Genomic DNA, 20431 nt, shown 5'->3' with positions numbered 1-20431 from the left:
CCTGAGACCCGGGAACAGCCCCGTGGCCTCTGGCCTGGGTGCTCTCGGTGGCTCAGTGAACTGGTCACGTTTCACAAACGTAGGGCACCTGCTCTTCAGTCTTAAGGTGAGACAAGCCCCTGCTGAAGGAGTTTAACGACTAGTAGGTTCTTTTCTCCCAATGCTGAGCATAGAGTAGTTCCCAGGTGGGGAACACAAGCAAGAAACAAGGAACCAGAAGTCACGTTGGCAACTGGGACAAAGGACAGGCTCTCAAGGCCCCCAGGCCCAGGAGACACCCCTGCCACGTGACCGAGACAGCTACCTTTGGGCCTCCGTGTGGGCTCCGCCTGCGCCCGGCCAGGCGCTGATAGGAGGGTGGGTACCGGGCGTGCTTGCCGAGGGTCACCGTGTGCCCGTGAGTCCAAAGCAAACAGCGAGAACAAAGCCCGCTCGCTTGTGCACACCCTGCACTGGACACAGGGCCAAACAGCGTCCCCACCGTGCAGGGGGAGGTGGGCGGAAGGGATGACCCGCTTCTGCTGCTCTATCGGGTTTTAATGGGGCCCGGACCTGGCAGGGCTCCAGGCTCTGTGTGGCCCGACCCCCGCAGCCACGCTCTGCTTCCCGGTTCCGGGTCCCCTCGGGTCCCCCTGGCCCCACCACACGGCTGCTCAGACCGCTCCCCGCAGATTTTTCTTCTCTGCAAAGCGAGCACAGTGTGTTTCCAAATCTCCACCAGATCTTGAGAAAGGAGCCGCCGCCAGAGGATTGCCTCGGTGTTGTGGTTGTACCGTTTCCCAGACTCGGGGGAGAGGCGTGATTTGTGTTTCTCTGGCAGTCACAGGGCCTATTAATTTTTCCATGGAGTTTTCAGCTTAAATTTAGGGCAGGCCGCGCAGAATGAGAAACAGACCTGCAGGCGCTGTGTGCGCCGCGGCCAGAGCCCTCTGGGAGACCTTAGCCGGGGGCCCGGCCGGACACCCGCCCCAGGCCCAGCTCTCGCCCCAGGAGCTCTGGTCTCGGTCAGCCAGTGGTTTCCCTGGGCCTCAGTTCCCTCTTCAGGCAAAGAGTGGCCCCAGAAGAAGGGTACTCTCAGGCCCTCTCCAGCTCTAACTTTTTTTTTTTAATCCTCAACTGAGGATATGTTTTTTCCATTTTTTTTTTTAGAGAGGGAGGGAGGGAGGGAAAAGAGAGAGAGACATCGAGGTGAGAGAGACACATGGATTGGTTGCCTCCCACGCGAGCCCCCATGGGGGCCAAGGATCAAACCTGCAATCCAGGTTCGCCCTTGACTGGGAATGGAACCTGAGACCCTATGGTCCACGGGCCAACGCTCTAACCACCGAGAACACCAGCCAGGCCCTAACTATTTGTCAGTAGCCCTTCCCAAAGATGAAGGGTGTTGGAATGTCCGTGAGTCTGAAACGTGTACCCGTAATGTTGTGATATCAGGTCCACGATATGAAAGAAACGCAGACTCTCCTTAAGAGGAGGGAGCCTCGCCAGTCAGGAAGCCTCCAAACAAAGTCCTGCAACCAAGAGGAGAACCTACAGTGTCGTTGCTGTTCAGGGAGGCCGCGTGGCCTCTGATCGGCTCTGCGTTTTTGGCCCCCGGTGCCTCCAGCGCAGCCCAGCCCTGGCGTTTCCGAGGCCGCTCTGTGCCTGGATGGGCGGCAGGCAGCCCTGGAAGGAAGAGAGACAGAGCCAGGCGCTCCCGCCAGAGTGCTGGCCGCACTTGCTGAGTCAGCAGGAGCAGGAGGGGCGGGCCGGGAAATCGAGGCAATAAATAATTGGCGCTGGCAGTGCGGGCCAGAGCCGGGAGCTCTGGGCGTGTCCCGGGGGCCAAGCAGCAATCCTTTCCTCAGAGAGCTGGGTGAGGAAGGAAGTTTTTCAGAATCGCACAAATACTGAAGGGCCTATCATGGTGAGCACTAGACAGACAGACAGACAGATCTCGGGGCCCCCCTCCCTGCATCTCTGTGTGGCCCAAGAACTTACATCTCTAACTTAAAGTTCCCAGGCTGTGCCCGGCCTGCTCCCCCAGGGAAAGCGGTGAGATGCCGGGAGAGTTTAAGTGGGATTGTTGGATTGTGGGGTCAGGGGAGACTCCCCTGCAGAGGGGTCAGCCAAGGGACAGGAGGTAGAGGGCATTGCAGGCGGAGGGAGACCTGAGGGAGGGCTGACGGAACAGGGCAGGAGGACCAGAGGGGCTGCAGGAAGCGGTGCCCGAAGGCAAGGCCCCGCTCCCTGGCGGCGGGAGCAGCGAGGCCAGGGAAGCACAAGGCCCACCGCCTGTCCCCTGTCCTGGCCTCACGCGCCCAGCAGCCCCAGGTGCCCTCACTCTGCAGGGAGAGCCCGCTGCCCCTCCTCCCGCAGGAGCGGCTGAGATGCACAAAGGAGCCTCGGAACTTTCCCCCACAGGCCCTGTGGTCCCCAATAAAGAGTCACCGCCCTTTGTATGTTAAAGGGAAAGAGAAGGAATTTATGGGTGGAAATCAAGGATGCCCGAATGCTCGCTGGGACGGAAGAGAGGCCCCGTTGTGCGCAGGAACGTAAATGAAAACAGCTCCCTCCACCCGAGGACAGCGGAGGGTTAAAGTAACGTCCCCTGACCTGTGTCCAGCAAAGGCGCCCGCCTGGCAGCCAGCCCACCGCATGAGGACAGGGTTGCCCTTTGCAGAGCGGAGTGGATTTTCTGTCCCCAGACTCGACAGGGGCAACGCGGACCACGTGTCTTTACAATGAATCCCAGGCAGCCCACTGAGCCTGCATCACAGATGTCATGCCCTCTGCATTTCAAAGCCCGAGACGGGTACCCTGAAAGGGCGTCTCCGGCTGCACTTTGCAGAGGTGGCCCCGGGACCACAGCAGTGCCCGCGGCCCAGGCAGGGACGCACAGTGCTCTGCTGAGACGGGAAGCCTCCCTGGGCCACCTGCTGGCCCAGGTGACCCCGTCTGATGGTGCCACCATCACACCCTACAGTGCCAGTCTATAGCGAGGGTTCAAGATTCAGTGGGCGAGTCCCTACCAAGTGTGGGGACCCTGACGACATTTCAAACTGCAGCATCTTTAGCTTTGAGGCAGAGGTTTTCATAATGAAGACCTCGGAGGTGCCAGACTGGAGACGTCAGGTCTCTGCGGCCTGGGGCTCCCTGCAAAGGGGACTCCCCACATCCCCCAGGAGGTGCCAGCTTCACAACGTGCCAGGTCATTCAACAGCCTGATACATAAGAGACCTCGCAGAAATGTCCCTCTCCTAAGCTGGCTTGTCCCCCAAAGTACATAAGAAACTCAGAATCCTGTACGTTTGTGCTTTTTTAAAAATACGTTTTTATTGATTTTCGAGAGAGGAAGGGAAGGAGAGAGAGAGATAGGAACGTCAGTGAGAAACACCGTCTATTGGCTGCCCCCTGCATGCCCTCACCTGGGGATCGAGCGGGCAACCCAGGCATGTGCCCTGACTGGGAATCAAACCAGCGACCCCTTGGCGCAGGGGCTGGGGCGGAAACACGGAGCCACGGCGGCCGGCACGTCTGCGCTCTGTCCCCTGGACGGGGCGTCTGCCTGCCTCTCCCTTCAGCCCCGCGGGGAGCGTTCCTGATGCCCCCCTCTCGCCCACGCAGGAAGCCTACGTGATGGCCAGCGTGAACAACCCCCACGTGTGCCGCCTGCTGGGCATCTGCCTGACCTCCACGGTGCAGCTCATCACGCAGCTCATGCCCTTCGGCTGCCTCCTCGACTACGTCCGCGAGCACAAGGACAACATCGGCTCCCAGCACCTGCTCAACTGGTGTGTGCAGATTGCCAAGGTAGGTCCCGGGCGCCCAGAGAGTCCCGCCGGACGGCTGCCACGCCCCTCACCCCCGGACACACAGTCACTAGTGGGAGCCCCACTCTCTTGGGGAGGAAACTGAATTGCCTGCTGCCTCCGGCCTATGCCTATCCCACTGCACGCTGAAAGTCGAATCACCAGCTCTACTCCAGAAGCTTTCTCTCTGTCGGGTGCTCAGTGTGGCTCGATGTCAGTGCTCTTGTTTCTGTTGAGTGCTGTGGTCATTTGTCGCAGTGGAGATGTCTGTACCCCAGCTGGGCCTTGGCAACGAGACAAGCAAACCGGGCCGAGGCTGGGAGGAGGGCTCAGGTGGCCGTGCGGCCCTGCGGCCAGGGCAGGTGCTGGATTTGAGGCCTGGTGCGTAGGGTAGAGGAGACCTAAGCTGCTGCTGCCTCTCTGGGGCTCCCTACGTGTCCCCTCGCCGACAGGCTTCATCCAGAGCGAGGGAGGGGCCGGCTGTGCGGACTGCGGCCGGGTGGCCTCACCTGTGCGCCCAAGACAGGGACAGAGCCTGAGCCAGGTAGTCAGCTGTTCATCGGCCTCAGGAGGGCCTTCTCTTTCATCTCCTACCTCTCCGGCTCCACCCGGGCCCTGGTCACGCAGGAGTGGCCACCGTTCCCGGGTTGCGTTTCCTCGGGTCTGAACATTTTCCAAGCTAGCTCGCCGTGTAACATTACTCACAATTTCAAGCTCTTATTTAAATCCGCCGATCTGCCTCTTGTGCTCTGTTCAGCTCTGCTTGGCGCTGAAGTCCTTTCACAAGTGGCTGTGGGCTTTGTCTGAGACACGTTCGCTTTCTAATTCACCAGAGCCGCGGCCTTCCCGGAGCCGTAGTGCCCGGTGTCGGTCCCTGGAGGGGGAGGACAATGGTTCTCTCAACTGCGAAGAGAGAGGTTTGCTCTTGGGTTAGGGACTATTTATCTAAGTATTAAACGGTTCTCTTTGTGAAAGTCTGAAGTGAAACTGCCCAGAGACACTTAGTGGCTGACCAGAAACTAGACTCCTGGCCTCCTCGGAGTGGGGTTATTGACTTGTAAATGTCCTGCCCGGCCCGCCGAGGCTCAGGCTGTCTTGGGAAGCTGTCTAAACACTGGCTGGAAGCTGGTTTATTGTCCTGGCTAAACTTCCAAGAGGACAAGTAAGATTGTATCACCCGGGAGAAAGGAAAAATAATTTTTTTAAGAAAATAGAAATGGCCAAGGGAGGAAGTGGGGACGGGATCGGGAGGCAGAAGGAAGCCACACCCTCGCTGTACACGTGGAAATGGTTTCTGTTCTCCATCAAGGTCTCAGTCCCAGGAGCCTGTCGCCAGTCAGAAGGGTCGGCGCTTCCTAAACTCCCCCTCCTGAGGCCATGGGTGGCTGTCACTTACTGGGAGTCGCTAGGAGACTTCAGATGGTGTACCCAGCCTCTCTGGCTCTGTGTGCCAGGGGGTCAATCCCAGCGTATATTGCGTGGCACAGTCACACCGTACACCGTTCTAATCCACACGAGCGCGTCCTCGCTTCAGTGCAGAGCACGTTGCTGCCGGGCCACACTCTGCCCCTTGGAGACCAGTCCCCTTACTGCGAAGTCCTGCAGCAAGTGACGCTCTCGAGGCTGTGACTGAGCGTTCTCCCAAACCTTTTGGACAGCAGAGCTTTCCCATCACCTAACCCAGATTAAGCTCTCACAGCCCTGGCCAGGTAGGTGGGTCAGTCAGGGCATCGGCCCGATACACCCAGGCTGTGGGTTCAACCCCTGGTCAGGGCCCACACACGACTCAGCCAATGAGGGCGTCAGTGAGACAGCAAATCAGCGGCGCTCTCTCTTCCTCTCTCTCTTTAAAAGTCAACTTTAAAAAAAAGAAGATCTCACAGAGTTGAGTTCTCAGACAATTGAGAAAAGCGTAAGATGCCTGGAGCGGGCCCTGGGGAGATCTGAAGAGAGCGGTCGGGAGGGCGGGGGTCTCAGAAAGAAACTCAGGGCCGCCCATCACTCTCTAACCACAACTTTACAAGCACCCAACTCTGCTTTAGTTCAGTTTATGAGATAAAACTGAAAAAAGGTCAACTTCCAAAAATAATTTAGTCCAAAGGATTCACTTTCTAAGGGTGCTTTCCTGTGGGGAAACTGAGGCACGGGGTGTATAACTTGCCAAGGCCTCAAGCGAGCGAGTAGCAGACTCAGGATTGGACGTCGGGCAGCCTGGCTCCCAGGCCTGTGCTGGTCACCTGTGTGGCACCTCCACTCAGGGCAGAGCCCACGGGCCAGCCAGCGAGCTGTCCCCGGTCCCTACGCAGTCGATGTCAGCACCACACGATCCTGCTCTGGGGCAGGGCATCCTGGCACCGTCCTGCTTCTCCGAGGGCGGGCTCAGTGGCGGGGAAGCCACACTGGTGGCTTCACTCTGCCGACGCTCTAACCACTGAGCCGCACCGGCCAGGGCAGAGCCGGGACTTTCCCACATGGTGGGCTCTCTCGCCCTGGACTCCTCCCCGGGCCGTGGGCTGGGCAGCCCCTGGGAGAACAGTCTGTAAATGTCCCACACAGCCACCCTGCCAGGAAAATCTTTCTAGTCGTGGGCAGGGTGTCCCTAGGCCCTTTTCACGCGCGAGGTTCTAGGCTGGCTCCTCAAACTCCCTTTAACCTCAGTATCTCAGCATTTACCCCAGCCGTCCCGCGGTGATTAACAAAAATAAATACGTTGAGCTAAAGTGAAGTGAGGATCTGGAGTCAGGAAATGAGTTTCCTGAGAGGCCCCGGGGAGGCTCTGCGGATACGGCTCCCTGCCGCGTCCCCGCTGGGATTCTGAGAGTTCACGGGCAATATCGCGGCTCTTATCTGCGACTGGTTAAACTGTAACCCGCCGGGCACCGAGGTCCCCTTCAAAGTGCCTGCAGAGTGTGGGACAGAGACCGATGAATATCGTTTTTGCTAAGTTCAAACGAGTCTAATCTCCTTGTGCCAAAATTATCTCGGATTTGAAGTCCTCCGGCCGGTTAGCTGTGGGCTCTGGAACATGGAAACTGCCCTCTCCTCCCCTTTCCCAAGCTGCTTCTGAGAAAACATCCGGGTTCGCCCCCTCGCTCGGCCCTTAAGGACCGCGGGGCGGGCGGGGCTCAGCCCCATGTGCTCGGTTGACACGGCGGCCAGGCCTTGCTCGGGCGCAGGGCCAGCGGCTGGGCGGCTGGTCTTTGTTTTGGTTCCGTTGGGTTTCCTCACATCCCAAGCGGCCTTCGAGCCAGCAGGCGGGTTTACCTCGGAGGCCCTGCAGGAAATTCGGGAGCTTTTCCCGACAGTGGTGTTGGGGGCGCAGTGGGCCTGGCCGTGAAGCCCACCCTAGCCCCTGGGCCTCCGGGGCCGGCTCTCGGGGCGTCCTGCGGGTGCGGTCACTGCCAGAACCTTCCAGAGGAGGCTGCACGTGCCTGGCACCTCGTGCGCGGTCAGGACCGCCCGCGGCTGTTCTCACGCGTCCGTGCGTCCGTCCGTTCTCGGACAGACCTGCGTGGAAGTGTGTCCGGTGTATCGGGTCCTCCGACAGGCGTTTAAACAGGCAGAGGGAAAGCCCGGGAAGGTGCCTGATGAAGCCGAGGCGCCCTCGGGCGTCCCCCTGTGGCGTCCATGAAACTCACAGGGATACCATGAGCTCTGCAGAAGGGCGAGGGCGGCTGGTCCCTGCGCGTGGGCACCGGGTGCGGTTAGCACTGTGTGTGCAGCGCCCGCCACAGAGGCCGCCTTCGGGACGCGTGTGCTGCCCTGGCCAGCGGGACTCAGTGGGTAGAGTGGCGCCCGCTCCCCAGAGGGCCGTGGGTTCGGTTCCTGGTCAAGGGCACGCACCTGAGTTGCAGGTTCCATCCCGTGCCGTTGGGGCGCGTGTGGGAGGCAGCCAATCGGTGCGTCTCTCTCTCTGTCTCTCCCCCTCCCTCTCTCCCTCTCACTTTCTCTGAAGGTCAATGGAAAAAATATCCTCCAGTGAGGATAATTACAACGAAACCCGAAAGGGGTGCGTGCTGACGCAGTGAACGCGTTACGGGCGGAGGGAAGGGGGGCGAGAGAGGATGAACTGGACGGAGGCGCAGGGGCGGCGGCCGGGAGGCGCCCCAGCCGGGCTGAGCGGCCTTCGCCGCGGGGGAGCCGGTGCCCGCGGGCGGCACAGCTCAGCCCTGCGGCAGGCGAGCGGCCAGGCGGCACCTGACGGTGGCGCTCTGCTCCGCGGCTGCCTCCCCCGCGTGGTCCCTGTGGGTCTGAAACTCGCGTCCCTGGGCGGGGAGGAGCCGCTGAGTCAGCCGCTCGTCGCGTTCACGCGGCCGTGTTTCAGGGCATGAACTACCTGGAGGAGCGGCGGCTGGTGCACCGGGACCTGGCGGCCAGGAACGTCCTGGTGAAGACGCCGCAGCACATCAAGATCACGGACTTCGGGCTGGCCAAGCTGCTGGGCGCCGAGGAGAAGGAGTACCACGCGGAGGGGGGCAAGGTGAGGGGCGGCCACCGGCTCGCCTTCTGGGGGACGCTCTCGGGACGTCCTGAGCGACATCGCGGCCGCGGCCGCCTCCGCCTGGCTCTCGCTGGGTCTTCTGCCCTGCAGGCCGGGCGGCTGGGGGGCAGGATTTGCTGGGGGAGGGTAAGGATGTTCCTGGCACATCCAGAGAGTGAAAGGCGGTAACCGTGCGTTCGGCTCCTCTCCGCGTCACCCGGCGGGAGAAAGCGGCCCTCAGAAAGGCAGCTGGGAGATGTCAGGGCTGGCTTGGTGGCACGCGGCTGGGACAACCTGTCAGAAATAAGGGAGGCCCCCAGAGCTGTCCCCAGAGCTCCCAGGGTCTCAGTGACGCACTCTGGGCACCTGTAGGGGTGGAGTCTGCTCTGTCCGCTCTGACAGGTTTGGGGGCTCTCTAGGGGGCCCTCCCCCAGCAGGGAGGCCTTCCAGAAAGCTCTGGATCAGCCGTACCCCTCGCAGGTTTCACTCCGGCCTACATGGCCCCAGCAAACACCCACAAACACGGGGTGGGTAGGACCACAGGGCACAACCAGGGCCCCCAGCTGCCGACGCATGCGCCCCACTCACCGGGACACCCACACGCCAAAGGCTGGGCTGCAGCTCTGGGGCCCAATAGAACAGCCCTGTTCTCGGCCGATATGAACCCCGCTCCTCCTGGGAGAGCACGTGGCCTGGGGCATGGGGGGGCCTGGCTTCCCCACGTTTGTCACCATTTGTCCCGGCGAGACTGAGTGTTTTCAGCAGAGGGAAGCTGATAGCTGTCTTATTGCTGTCTCTCTTTTCATCCCAAGGTGCCCATCAAGTGGATGGCCTTGGAATCTATTTTACACCGAATCTACACCCACCAAAGTGACGTCTGGAGCTACGGTGAGTCGGAGCCCCGATGCCGATGGGCGACACCCGCCCGGGGCCGAGCGGGGTCGTGCTGTTCGCTCAGTTACGTTGTATCTCTGCCGTCCAAGTGTTTTCTCCAAGACAGTGACTAACAGCAATAGAACAGCTGCTGACTGTCAGTTATGCTGAGAAAACATGACACAGGAAATGGACTCTGACGACCGTGCTAAACACCACTGGCTGTCAGTGAGCTTGTGGAGAGGGGGTGACGGGGGAGAGCGGACTGGAACCTAGGAATTGCCCGTCCCGGCGAAATCAAACCCAACCCCACCTCTCGTGCGGATGTGAAGTGAACAAAGGAGCAGGGGGCAATTTCGTTTCTAATTTGTCTTTTATTAGATCCCCCAGGTTATAACTTTGTTTGTAATCTCTGCGTTTCCTCTTGCAAGGGACTCAGGGCAGCCGTCAGGGTGTGGCCCTCCTGCCCCACAGCGTAATGAGATTTACATCGTTCGCTGGGTCCTGGCGCCTTGGTGGTTGTTACGAAAGTTCACCATTTATTGGCCTCTCGCTATTTGCCTGACATTGTCTGAGCATTTCAGTTGTATTATCTTATTTGACCTTCGTAACATCCTAGGAGACAGAGACGGTCATCATCCCACTTTACAGAGAGGCAAACTGAGGCTTCCCGCACTCGAGCCCATTGCCCAAGACCACAGACACATCAGTGTTTTCTGTTGTTTTGTTGTTGTTGTTTTCTCTCTGTGTGTGGGTTTATTTTATATTATAGTAATAGTTTACATACGGCTTTTTTTTTCATTCTTTGAAATCAAGACCAAGAGTTCTTTTCTCAAAATCCCCAAGTTCAAACTGGTGTTTGAACTTTATATATAAAAGTACTGCAATATGGTTTATATAAAAAGTTCTGCAATATGCCTCGATGTAGGGTAATTTTAATTCTCTTGCATAATGAGATGGGAACTGGAATTGCAGTTTTACAACAACAGACACGTGGGTTGTTAAACGTTAGAAACAGTATCAACGGTGATGACTAAGGACAAGGTGTGTGGTCACTGACTCATGAAGTGACAACTTCGTCCTTCCAGGAGTCACCGTGTGGGAGCTGATGACCTTTGGGTCCAAGCCCTACGACGGGATCCCGGCGAGCGAGATCTCGACCATCCTGGAGAAGGGAGAGCGCCTCCCGCAGCCACCCATCTGCACCATCGACGTCTACATGATCATGGTCAAGTGTGAGTGACCCCGTGGCCACCCTCCTGTCGCGGGGCCTTAGCGAGATGCGCGCTGTGCCCGGCTGTGCCTAGGAAGTCAGACAGCTGGCACCTCAGATCCCCAAAGAAACCACACAAGGCTCAAAAAAACAGTATTTCTGGCTTGTTTTCAATCTTTCGCATCGTGGACATACGTGAGGCCTGACTGCAGCGTAGCCAGTAAACGTTTCAGCCCTGGTAGGAGTGCGTGTGGCCCGGTTGACACTGTCACAGTAGCAGAATCCCGAGTTCAGGGGGCGCCGGAGGTGACATTCCGTGTGTGCTGAGCGTGTACACAAGGAGGAAACGCGGGGACCGGGGAGCAGAGTCAACGTAAATATTAATGCCTCCCTGAACTCTGCACCCGGGGGTCATCTATTTTTAACTCCCTTGTTTAGGGGCTGGGGAAGCTGGGAGTCTGAGGTCACCCAACCGTCTGGCTAAAAATAGCCCGACATCCTGCTGGTAGGAAATAAATGTGAGCCCCCAGAGGCACGAGGCTTCCGGCTCCTGGCTGCCCCTCGGGGTGGCGACCGGGGCTAGGTCCTTGCGCAGCCGAGGCACCCGCCTGGTTAGCAGGGAGTCCTCCGTAGGAGGTGCTGAAGCGCACGCACGCGGACACGCACACACCCCACTGGCCCGTGAGATCACCGGGGTGGGGACTTCCCAAACCCCCAGGTTCTTAAAGAAAGTCCCTAAGTTTCCCTAAAGGGAGCCTGGTTTCGAGCTGGCACGACTGCTGAGTGGATGTAGACGAGGGTGACTAGAGTGGGGCCTCGGGGAGCCTGGACCAGGCACCGGCGGTCAGAGCAGACCCCCGGGATCCCCGGTCACACTGTGGTGCTAGCCCTCGGAGGTCACGCCAAGGTGCCAGCCCTGGGCGGAGCAGGCGCAGCACATTGGGGTGTTGGCCTCACTCTGACTCATACGTGTCCCGTTACCAGGATATTTAAACACAGCAGCCCTGGGTTGCCAAGACTGGAAGGCCCATCGCGAAGATGGCGTCCTCAGCGTTTATCTGTAGGAAAGGGTCTCACCGTAAGCGCCTTCTTTAAGCAGTGCCATCCTGAGCGTTGCTGTCAGGGTTCTCACGGCACCTTTTTTTTTTTTCTTCATTTCATCTCCAGGCTGGATGATAGACGCAGACAGTCGCCCCAAATTCCGCGAGCTGATCAACGAATTCTCCAAGATGGCCCGAGACCCCCAGCGTTACCTTGTCATCCAGGTACCAGACCTCAGTGTGCACCTGGCTGGGGACAGTCCCCTGTAACGAGCACCCAGGGTCCATGGGCTCCATCCTGGCCCAGCACCGTCTCCCAGGCAGTGTCACCAGGTCCTCGGTGCATTGGAGCAAATCTGGGTCAAGGCACAGGCCCAGTTGCAAACGCCGTGCAGGTCATTGGTGGTGCCCTCCAGCTCCACTTGCCACCCCTCTCTGAACCCTGGTGCCCAGGCCGACTCTCACATCCTGTGTCATCTTCCTGTGCCACCTCGTCAGAGTTTCCGCTCGTTTGGATGGAGAAGCAGGGCTCTGGTGTTGGGCAAGACTGGCTTCCAATCCCTGGCTCTCCAATGGCCACGTTAGGTTACAAAACCAAGCTCACAGGGCTGTGTTAAAGATTCAGGGAAGTAACATGGAATCCATTGCACGGCGCCTAAGGGTCCTGCTCGGCAGGTCAGCGTGTGTGCTCAGCACAGCACCCAGGGGTCCTCAGCAGGTCAGCGTGTGTGCTCAGCACAGCACCCAGGGGTCCTCAGCAGGTCAGCGTGTGTGCTCAGCACAGCACCCAGGGGTCCTCAGCAGGTCAGCATGTGTGCTCGCACAGGGGGCCGGGGCGGCGGGCTTCCCCGCTCCGCCAGGCAAGCCTCTCTCCAACACCTCTGGGTGTCCACGAGTCAGCCCAGTCCCCACACCATCCACCTGGCGACAGCGTCCATCCCACAGGTCGAGGGCTCAGACCTCCAAGACTGCCCCCCCCGTTCAGACGCCCAGTGCAGGTGTCGGTTGTCCCCTGTGCTCTGACCCCACCGGCTATAAATCGGAGGTTCCTAAGACCTCCTTCTAGGGCTCCGTTACTTTGCTCGAGTGCCTCACGGAACTTGGGAAAGCCCTCTGCTCGTCAGACCCCTGGCTTACTGTAAAAGGGTGTAAATAACTCGGGAACAACCAGGAGAAAGAGGTGCAGAGGGCAAGAGAGGGGGAGGGGAGGCGCGTCTTCCCTGGGCAAGCCACGCTGCACAAATCCCCGCGCTCGCTGCGCAAATCTCCACGCTCGCTGCAACCTGGAAGCTCTCGGAGCCCCGTCTCTGTGGGGTTTATGGCGACCTTGTTCCATAGGCAGGTGGGTTAAACCATTGGCCTTTGGTGACTGATTTCATCTCCAGCCCCCGTCCCCTCCCTAGAGACCTGGGGTGGGACTGACCGGTCCAGCCCTCTAACCACAGGGTCGCTTCTCCTGGAAACCTGGAGTTGCCCCATTAACATAGCAAAACACCCGTGTGGCTCTTACACTTAGGACATCCCAGGGGTTTTAGGAGCCCTGCTCCAGGACGAGCAAATGAGAAAACGTGGGATATTATTACAAACTACAATATCGCAGCAACTAAGAGCACAGTCCACCACCCAAGGCTGCTGCTCGGGACCTTGCCCTTTCCTCCGAGCCGTTCGCATTTCATCCGGGGGCTTTTAAACATCGAGGCATTTTTAATGTTTTAATTGCCAGTCAGGGGAGGGGAAGAAGCAGCCGTACATAAGAGAACCGGGGCAATTTCACTGTAACTAAACTGGCAAACACACAGGCGCCTGCCAGCAGGAGGCTGCTGGCCGAGGTAGCCAAGCCCCTCGGGGCCCCTAACGGTCTCCCACCCTCACCCAGGGCGACGAGAGGATGCACCTGCCCAGCCCCACGGACTCCAGTTTCTACCGCACGCTGATGGAAGAGGAGGACATGGAGGACCTGGTGGACGCCGACGAATACCTGGTCCCCCAGCAGGGCTTCTTCCACAGCCCCTCCACCTCCCGGACGCCCCTCCTGAGCTCCCTGGTAGGAACCCCCACCCCTCAGGCTCTGCCCCCGCGTGAGCCCCTCCGAGGGAACCCGCCCGGAGACCAGCCGGCCCGCTGGTCCCAAGGGGCGAAGCCAGGCTCAGACTGAGCTGATTAAGTCTGTTAACTTTTTTTATTGCGTGATGACCACCGGATCACTCTTTAGGTTCACTAAGGAACAGAATTAGGTCAGAACTAAGCCTAGTTTTTCTAAAGCCACGAGGCCAGGGCGAAATGAAGCACCTTTAAATATCTCCGCTTCTCCAGACACCTCGAGTATTCGGTGAGGGGGGTGAGACCCTGCGCGCGTCCATAAACCCCTCGATTCTTTTTCAGAGTGCGACCAGCAACACCTCCACCGTGGCCTGCATCGACAGAAACGGGGTAGGTGTGGCGCCCCAGTAACCGAACTCAACAACGCCCCTGGGCATTGCACTGGTAAACCCAGGAAATCCAGATCAACCCAGAGAATCCAGTCTTCCTCGCTGCGTGGTTTCTCCCCTGCATGGTTCCCTGACCCCCGCCTCGAGGCCAGCAATGAGCTGTCACCTCCCTGCAGCGCTATTCAGATGTGGCTCCCAGGCCAGCAGCTGCAGCGTCACCTGGCAGTTGGTGACAAATGCAAACCATGGGGCCCCTGCCCCGGACCTAGGAAGCAGGATTTCTGGGGGTGACACCCGGCCCTCCAAGGGTGCTGAGGCTTGGTGGCATGTAGCCTCGATCTAGACGCCCACTTACTAACGGGGAAGTCGCTAGCCACATGTGGCTACTCACATTTAAATGTTCGTTCATTAAAATCCAATGCAATTTAAAATTCAATTGCTCGCACGTGTAGCTAGTGGCTGCTGTATTGAAGAGCACAGATTAGAGGCCATTTCTGCCCTTGCAGACGGCCTGCTGGACACAGTGACGGGCCCTGCACCACCCCGTGGTCCGTGGGCCAGCAGCGTGGGAATCCTGGGAGCATGTTAGCAATGCAGACTCTCAGGCCTGCGCAGACTTGCCAAGTGGGGCCCTGCCCTGTCACAGATCCCAGGTGATTTCATTCACCGGCTCACGAGACCTTGTCTCCTTCCCCCAGCAGAGCTGTCCCCTCAAGGAAGACAGCTTCCTGCAGCGGTACAGCTCAGACCCCACCGGCGCCCTGACTGAGGACAACATCAACGACACTTTCCTCCCAGTGCCAGGTGAGCGGCTTGTCCTGGACACAGCCATGCCCGGCAGCCTCCCTCGCATCCACAGCGGCAGCCTCAGCCCCGGCGCCCTGGCTGGTGGCTTCCTTCAGACTGATCCAGAGGCCGAGACAGGGGCATATTTGCAGACAGTGGAGTGAGAGGCAGATACACACGACCCGGACAGCGTGGCACCCAGGCCTCCGCCAAGCTCGGGGCTGGGCAGGGGTGTGTCAAAGCTTGGTGTTCAGAATCAGCTTGCAGAGGTTCTAGTCTTCGGAGCACACAGCTTAGACATACGTGGGAGAGTGTGGGAGTGTGTGTGAGCACTGTGGGAGTGTGTGTGTATGAGTGAGCGTGTGTGTGCACGTGTGTGCATCTGTGTGTGACGGATTCAATCCCGTTTTCTCTCCTGGCTCCATTCTTGGCCTGTGACCCATGTATCTTTCCAACCTGAGCTTTATCCCCGGATACCCCCCACCTGCCTGCACACACACCCCTCGAGGCAGGCTGCGTCCTGAGAACTTTAAGGGGTGAGAGATAAGCGTGCCCATTGCTTTGAGGAGTGCAGGAAAGGACACAGCCGATTTTGCAGGCCCCGCCCTCTGTCACCAGCTGTCTCACTGGAGAAAGTTCACGAGGTTCGGATAAAGCATGGAGTTGGGCCTGGACGGTGCTTTCTGATTGCCTCCTATCTCTTTCCAATTTCAGAATACATAAACCAGGCGGTCCCCAAAAGGCCCGCAGGCTCTGTGCAGAACCCCGTCTATCACAACCAGCCTCTGAACCCAGCTCCCAGCCGAGACCCCCACTACCAGAACCCCCTCAGCAACGCCGTGGACAACCCAGAGTATCTCAACACCGTCCATCCCCCCGGCGTCAACGGAGTCCCTGACGGCCCTGCCCTCTGGGTGCAGAAAGGCAGCCACCAAATCAGCCTGGACAACCCTGACTACCAGCAGGACTTCTTTCCCAGGGAGGCCAAGTCCAATGGCATCTTCACAGGCCCGACGGCCGAAAATGCAGACTACCTGAGGGTAGGCCCCCCCAGCAGTGAATTTATTGGGGCATGACCACGGCGGCACCAACAACCACAAGTCCAGACTCTTCAGCCCCCAGGACCAGCCACGGCAGCCGCTCGGTCCTGACGGCCGTGCCCACACCACTCCTGGCCCCCTGGGCTGGGTTGGCCGCATCCGCTCTCATCACCTGATCGGCCCACCTTCCAGCCAGGAAGTGCCCCTGCTCGGGTGTCCTTTGGGACACTGCAGGGACGTCCCTCTGTCTTCACACTGTGAGGATCCACAAAAGATATCCAGCCAAGAATGTTGTCCATCTGGGCAGACGCTCACCTTGCAATCAGGTATATTGGGGGGGAAAAAGCTACATATATAAAAGGAGCTGTATTGCTTGGGGACCTTTGGGACTTTTAATGGTCATTACTGACTTGCTCTGAGTGGGCTTTTCCCATGAGGAAGAAACTTGTTCGTACGTAGCACTCGCTGCACTGCGTCGCGGGGGCCCGGCTGGGACCAGGAGCAAGGGCCGCTCTTCAGCTGACACCTGATCCACTGTCTCTGCTTCGAGGCCCTTCCACTGCCAGACAGTTACAGACGAGAAGCCCTCCCTGAGCTACGCAGGCCTGACGGTGATGGCAGCCGGTCCTGGCAGGGTCAAGGGGATAAGCCACTTTGAACCCCTTCCCGGGCAAGGAGGAAACAGCTAGAAGTCCTCCTCGGATGACTTTTATATCAGTGTCTCCTGGTACTTGCCCTCCACGGGTTCACCAGCGTCTTCTCATGAGCACTAAGACTTCCTCGTGTCTTTTCCATTCCACTGTTTTTGAAACCCAGTGTGATTTCCCCCGTCAGCGAGGGGAGACGGTACAGCCAACAGCCCAGGTGGGCTCCCGGCTGAATCAGTAGCCTTCAGACCGGAAGCCTTTCATTAAGATGCAGAAACCCCACCAAGAACATATCCCCCCAGATCTGAGTCTCAAAGGAAACCCATTCGGTCCTTTGGGAGCCTGGGGGTGCACACACATCCAGAGACCAAAAGTGAAGCCATGCTTAAAACTCATTGAGTCTCCCTTCCCCTCTCCACCCCCCGCCCAAAAAAAATTAGTTTAGGCTACTCATAGAAGATAATTTCCTTTTTCTTTCACTTTAAACGTTTTTTACTCGAAGGGTACTTTGTCCCTCCCTGGTAGGCCATCCCCGAAGCGCCCCCCCTTTGCCCCATTAAATAAAGGATCCAGGCTCCGAGGCCACCACTCAGCCCTCCCATGTGGGCACACGTTACAGGCGGGCATGGTGCTGGCGTCCTGTATAGTGTGGAATTCAGGTGGTAGGTAGGAAATTCCCCACCAGAATTTAAAATGAGACCATCCAACAGCATTTCTAGGAGTCTGCCTTTTTAAGCCATTGTCCTTACACCACTTTTATCATTCACCTCAGAGCGTAATTTAGTTGGATGTTCATGCAGCGCTGAGAAACAGTGTCTCACATTCCACTGTCACTTACTTGCCAAGGCACAGGGGACCGCTGAGGGAGGGCAACTGTGTAGCCAGTTACATTGTAGCAGTTAAATCCTAGTATTTTTGTAGTTTGAAATAGTTTACTCTAACAGAATAAAACAGCAGGACAGGTTCAAGCTGTTGCTTCTCCTTTGGATTTAATTTTTCCTGCATGAAACCTAGTTGCCAAACTCTCTTAGGATTGCTTTTCTCACCACCACACCTGTTCCCGGAGGCGCAGGGGCTTGTAGACGCCGCGGAGCCTGAGAGCGGAGCTCCGGGGCCGCGGGGGCCGGGCAGGAGCGGGGCTCCCGGGAGACGGTGTTGCCATCTGATGGCCCTGACTGGCCAGATCTCAAAGCTCGTACCCTGTCCTGCGACCCTGCAGAGGGCCTGCCTGCGGCTCCTTCCGCAGCCCAGCCTCAGCGCAGCCTCAGCCCCTCCTGGGCAGCAGGGTTCGGGGGAGGAAGAGGCGGGAGCTGACGTTTTCAGCGGGCCGCCGTCCTCGTGCCCGTCTTCTCAGATCATCTCTAAGGCGGCCCCGTCATTGAACTCTATGAAAATACTTCTGTCACCTCGTGAAGTAAAACAGATGGCTCTTCCAGGCGTAGGTCCTTGTTGGAAGTTCTTTATTCTGAGCTGTAGCCCCCCCTCCTCGACTGCAGATGTAAAGGAACCGTGAGCTGGACAAGCTGGGCTGCCGCCCTGGGCATCCCCGAGGCCCCCACCGAGAAGGTTTTCATTGAATTCATCTCAGGTGCAGCCTGGGCCCAGGGACTTTTCCCAGCTCCCCCGGGTTATTCTGGGGAGCCCTGAAGCTTGGGGGACCGCTGGGAGGAAGGAAAGCTCCGTGGGGGAGACCTGACCCTCAGCCGACCGACGGTGTCCCCGCTCAGAACTCCCTGGCCACAGGCCTCGGGGCGCACACGCGTTTACAAGGCTGTCGGAGGATGGTGGCTGGAGGTTCTCACCTCACTGCCCACCAGGTGAGCTTAAAGGAAGACCAACTTAATCAACGTCTCAGGGGCTCCCCACGTGAATGGAACGGAACCAGCGTTGAAACCCTCATCTCTGAGGTCACCCTCGGTGGTCCAAGCCCAGGGGTCTGTGCCACGCCCCCAAGTCAGGACGGAAGAAAACACCCTGGGAGCAGTAAGGGTTCCCGGAGGCAACCAGCGGGATAGCTTGCAGTCCCTAATATGCTGGGATGTGGCCACTCGCGGCCTTTCCGAAAGCCCCAGACTCCTGGTCACCAGCAGCCAACTGGCCCCAGAAGCGGCAGATGCCCGTCTGAGCCCCGCTAAGCCCCGGGACCCTTTGCATTTTCTAAGAAGTGAGACAGATAGAAACGGGGTGTCCTCCAGCAGTGAACGAGCCGCTGGCTCCGAGGGGTGGCTGCGGGAAGGGCCCGTAACACCCACTTCACATTCCTTTCTTCTGAGAAGCCCGCAGTCACCACCACGGTCACCACCACGGTCACCACCCACGCCACGCTCTGGTCACTTCCTCCCGGGGCTGTGAAACCGAACCCATCAGAACGCCGGCCTCCTCTACACCTGCCCTGGGAGGGAAATAGGCTTTGTACCGTCAGACACGTTCAGACGAGACTTTTTCATGTAAATCTATTTTTGTAACTTTTTTGAGGAATATTGTCCTCTTATGTAGCACTGAACTGCAGAAGGTATGCTTTTAGGAGAACTCTCTTTTCTACAAAAGGAGATGGTTTACTCTGGAAAGGTTGCAGGAGCGTTGTCGTTGGACACCGAGGTTAAAGGGGTTTTATTGAAACAAGAGAAAAGCCTCCCCCTCTCACCAAGGGGCACAGTGTCAGCGTCGCTGCAGAGCGAGCTCAGGTCGGCACCGGACAAGGAGAGTCCTATGTTTATATTTGTACAAGGTGGAGGGCGCCCGTAGCTCAGTCTGGGTCCGAAGCCGGTCCCTGAGTCTGTTTGGGCTGTTACTGGAAAGGAATTACTGTTTGTTACCACTAATAGACAGGTCCCACTGTACACCACCCTCCACTCGCCTGCCAGTGGACCCTGGAAATGTAAAATAAGCAATAACAGAGCATTTTCTTGCAAATTATTTTTATGGGAATTCTTACAATTGATATGCATTGGATGCAGATCATTTTATTTGTCTATTACAATTGATATGCATTTGCCAGTACAGGCTGGAACGCCTGCAGAGCCCTGTGATGTCTGGCATGTTTTGTTCCTCTCCCTATCGATGAAGCCGCCGACCGTCTGGCCCCCCTGATCCTGGCCACCCGAGGGGGGATCTCAGCCTTGCTGCGCAGTAAGGTCACTGGGACAGCTTGGGAAAGATCTTGAGACCAGCTGCATCTCAGGCCAATTCCATGCAACTCTCTAGGGGTGAATCCCAGAACCCGTGCTTTTTAAAGCTCCCAAAATCATTCTGATGTCCAGCCAAGGTTGAGAAGTGACACCTCGGGACCAGCCACAGGTGTGTGGATTTGCAGGCAAATCCTTGCTGACGTAGGAACCTCGGGACTGGGCACTAAGCCGCGAAGACCTCAGCATCCATCGCGGAGCCCCAGGGCTCTGGGTGGGCGGGGGCTCCAGCCAGTCGCCCGCGCTCTGGAGGGGAGAGGGTCTAACCAGCGCTGAAAAGGAGGGAGATGCAGAGCAGATGCTGTTTCTCCGCACCCCGTTAACGACGGGCTGGCCTAGGGTAGAGACAGGGAGCCTTCCTGCGGCCGTGCAGCCCGCTTGCCCACCGCCCCCTGGCAGCCAAGGCGCCTTCGTTTCCCAGGAGAAAGAAAACGCTGACCATCAATTACATTCCGAAGGCAGACATCAGGAGCACTGCCTGAGCAGTTGGACGGCTTTCATAAAAACAAGGGGACTCATGCTTTAAGAAACATTTTTCATACCTTTTTCATAAGTTATATCTGGAATGAAAAGCAATCCGTGTGGTTTTCTCTTCCTGCATGGCAGGCACAGCCCCTAAGGCTGTCCTTTCAGAAGTCCTAAGAGTCCCCACCCGTCACCTGGCAGATACATTGTTAGATGCATTTACTTGTTTCTTTTATAAAAAGAATACCTTTTGACCTAATTTGGCTACAAAATAATCTTGCTGTGTAACAGAATGTCTTAGAAAGATGAGATCCTGTGGGCTCGAGGTCACAATGTAACTGAGTAGCTACACAGACAGCAATAACTTCCTTTTTGAAACAAGCAATAGCTTTAGACACGGTACGTTTTTAACATTGTCAAGTGTTTTTGTGATGAGAGCAGTATTTGTACAAATGAAAAAAGCAAGATTTTCTTTATATGGT

The 20431-nt window shown here is 57.8% G+C and overlaps 1 protein-coding gene across 1 annotated transcript in view; it reads left to right on the top strand.

The window, feature by feature from the left end:
* The window catches only part of EGFR (epidermal growth factor receptor), a 128112-nt gene extending 110845 nt beyond the window's left edge, over positions 1–17267 (top strand). Inside the window, exons 20-28 of the mRNA XM_087821268.1 lie at positions 3607–3792; positions 8116–8271; positions 9084–9159; positions 10233–10379; positions 11525–11622; positions 13274–13441; positions 13780–13827; positions 14525–14630; positions 15327–17267. Of these exons, the coding sequence (XP_087677394.1) occupies positions 3607–3792; positions 8116–8271; positions 9084–9159; positions 10233–10379; positions 11525–11622; positions 13274–13441; positions 13780–13827; positions 14525–14630; positions 15327–15688 (1347 nt within the window). The 3' untranslated portion in view covers positions 15689–17267. The remainder of the gene's footprint in view (positions 1–3606; positions 3793–8115; positions 8272–9083; positions 9160–10232; positions 10380–11524; positions 11623–13273; positions 13442–13779; positions 13828–14524; positions 14631–15326) is intronic.
* Positions 17268–20431: the final 3164 nt, after the last annotated feature.

This window comes from Miniopterus natalensis, chromosome 10 (assembly GCF_054644295.1).
Source record: "Miniopterus natalensis isolate mMinNat1 chromosome 10, mMinNat1.hap1, whole genome shotgun sequence".
In the NCBI taxonomy this organism is placed as follows: Eukaryota; Metazoa; Chordata; class Mammalia; order Chiroptera; family Miniopteridae; genus Miniopterus; species Miniopterus natalensis.
The sequence above is the reverse complement of the archived record's forward strand: the minus strand, read 5'-3'. Positions and strand labels throughout refer to the sequence as shown.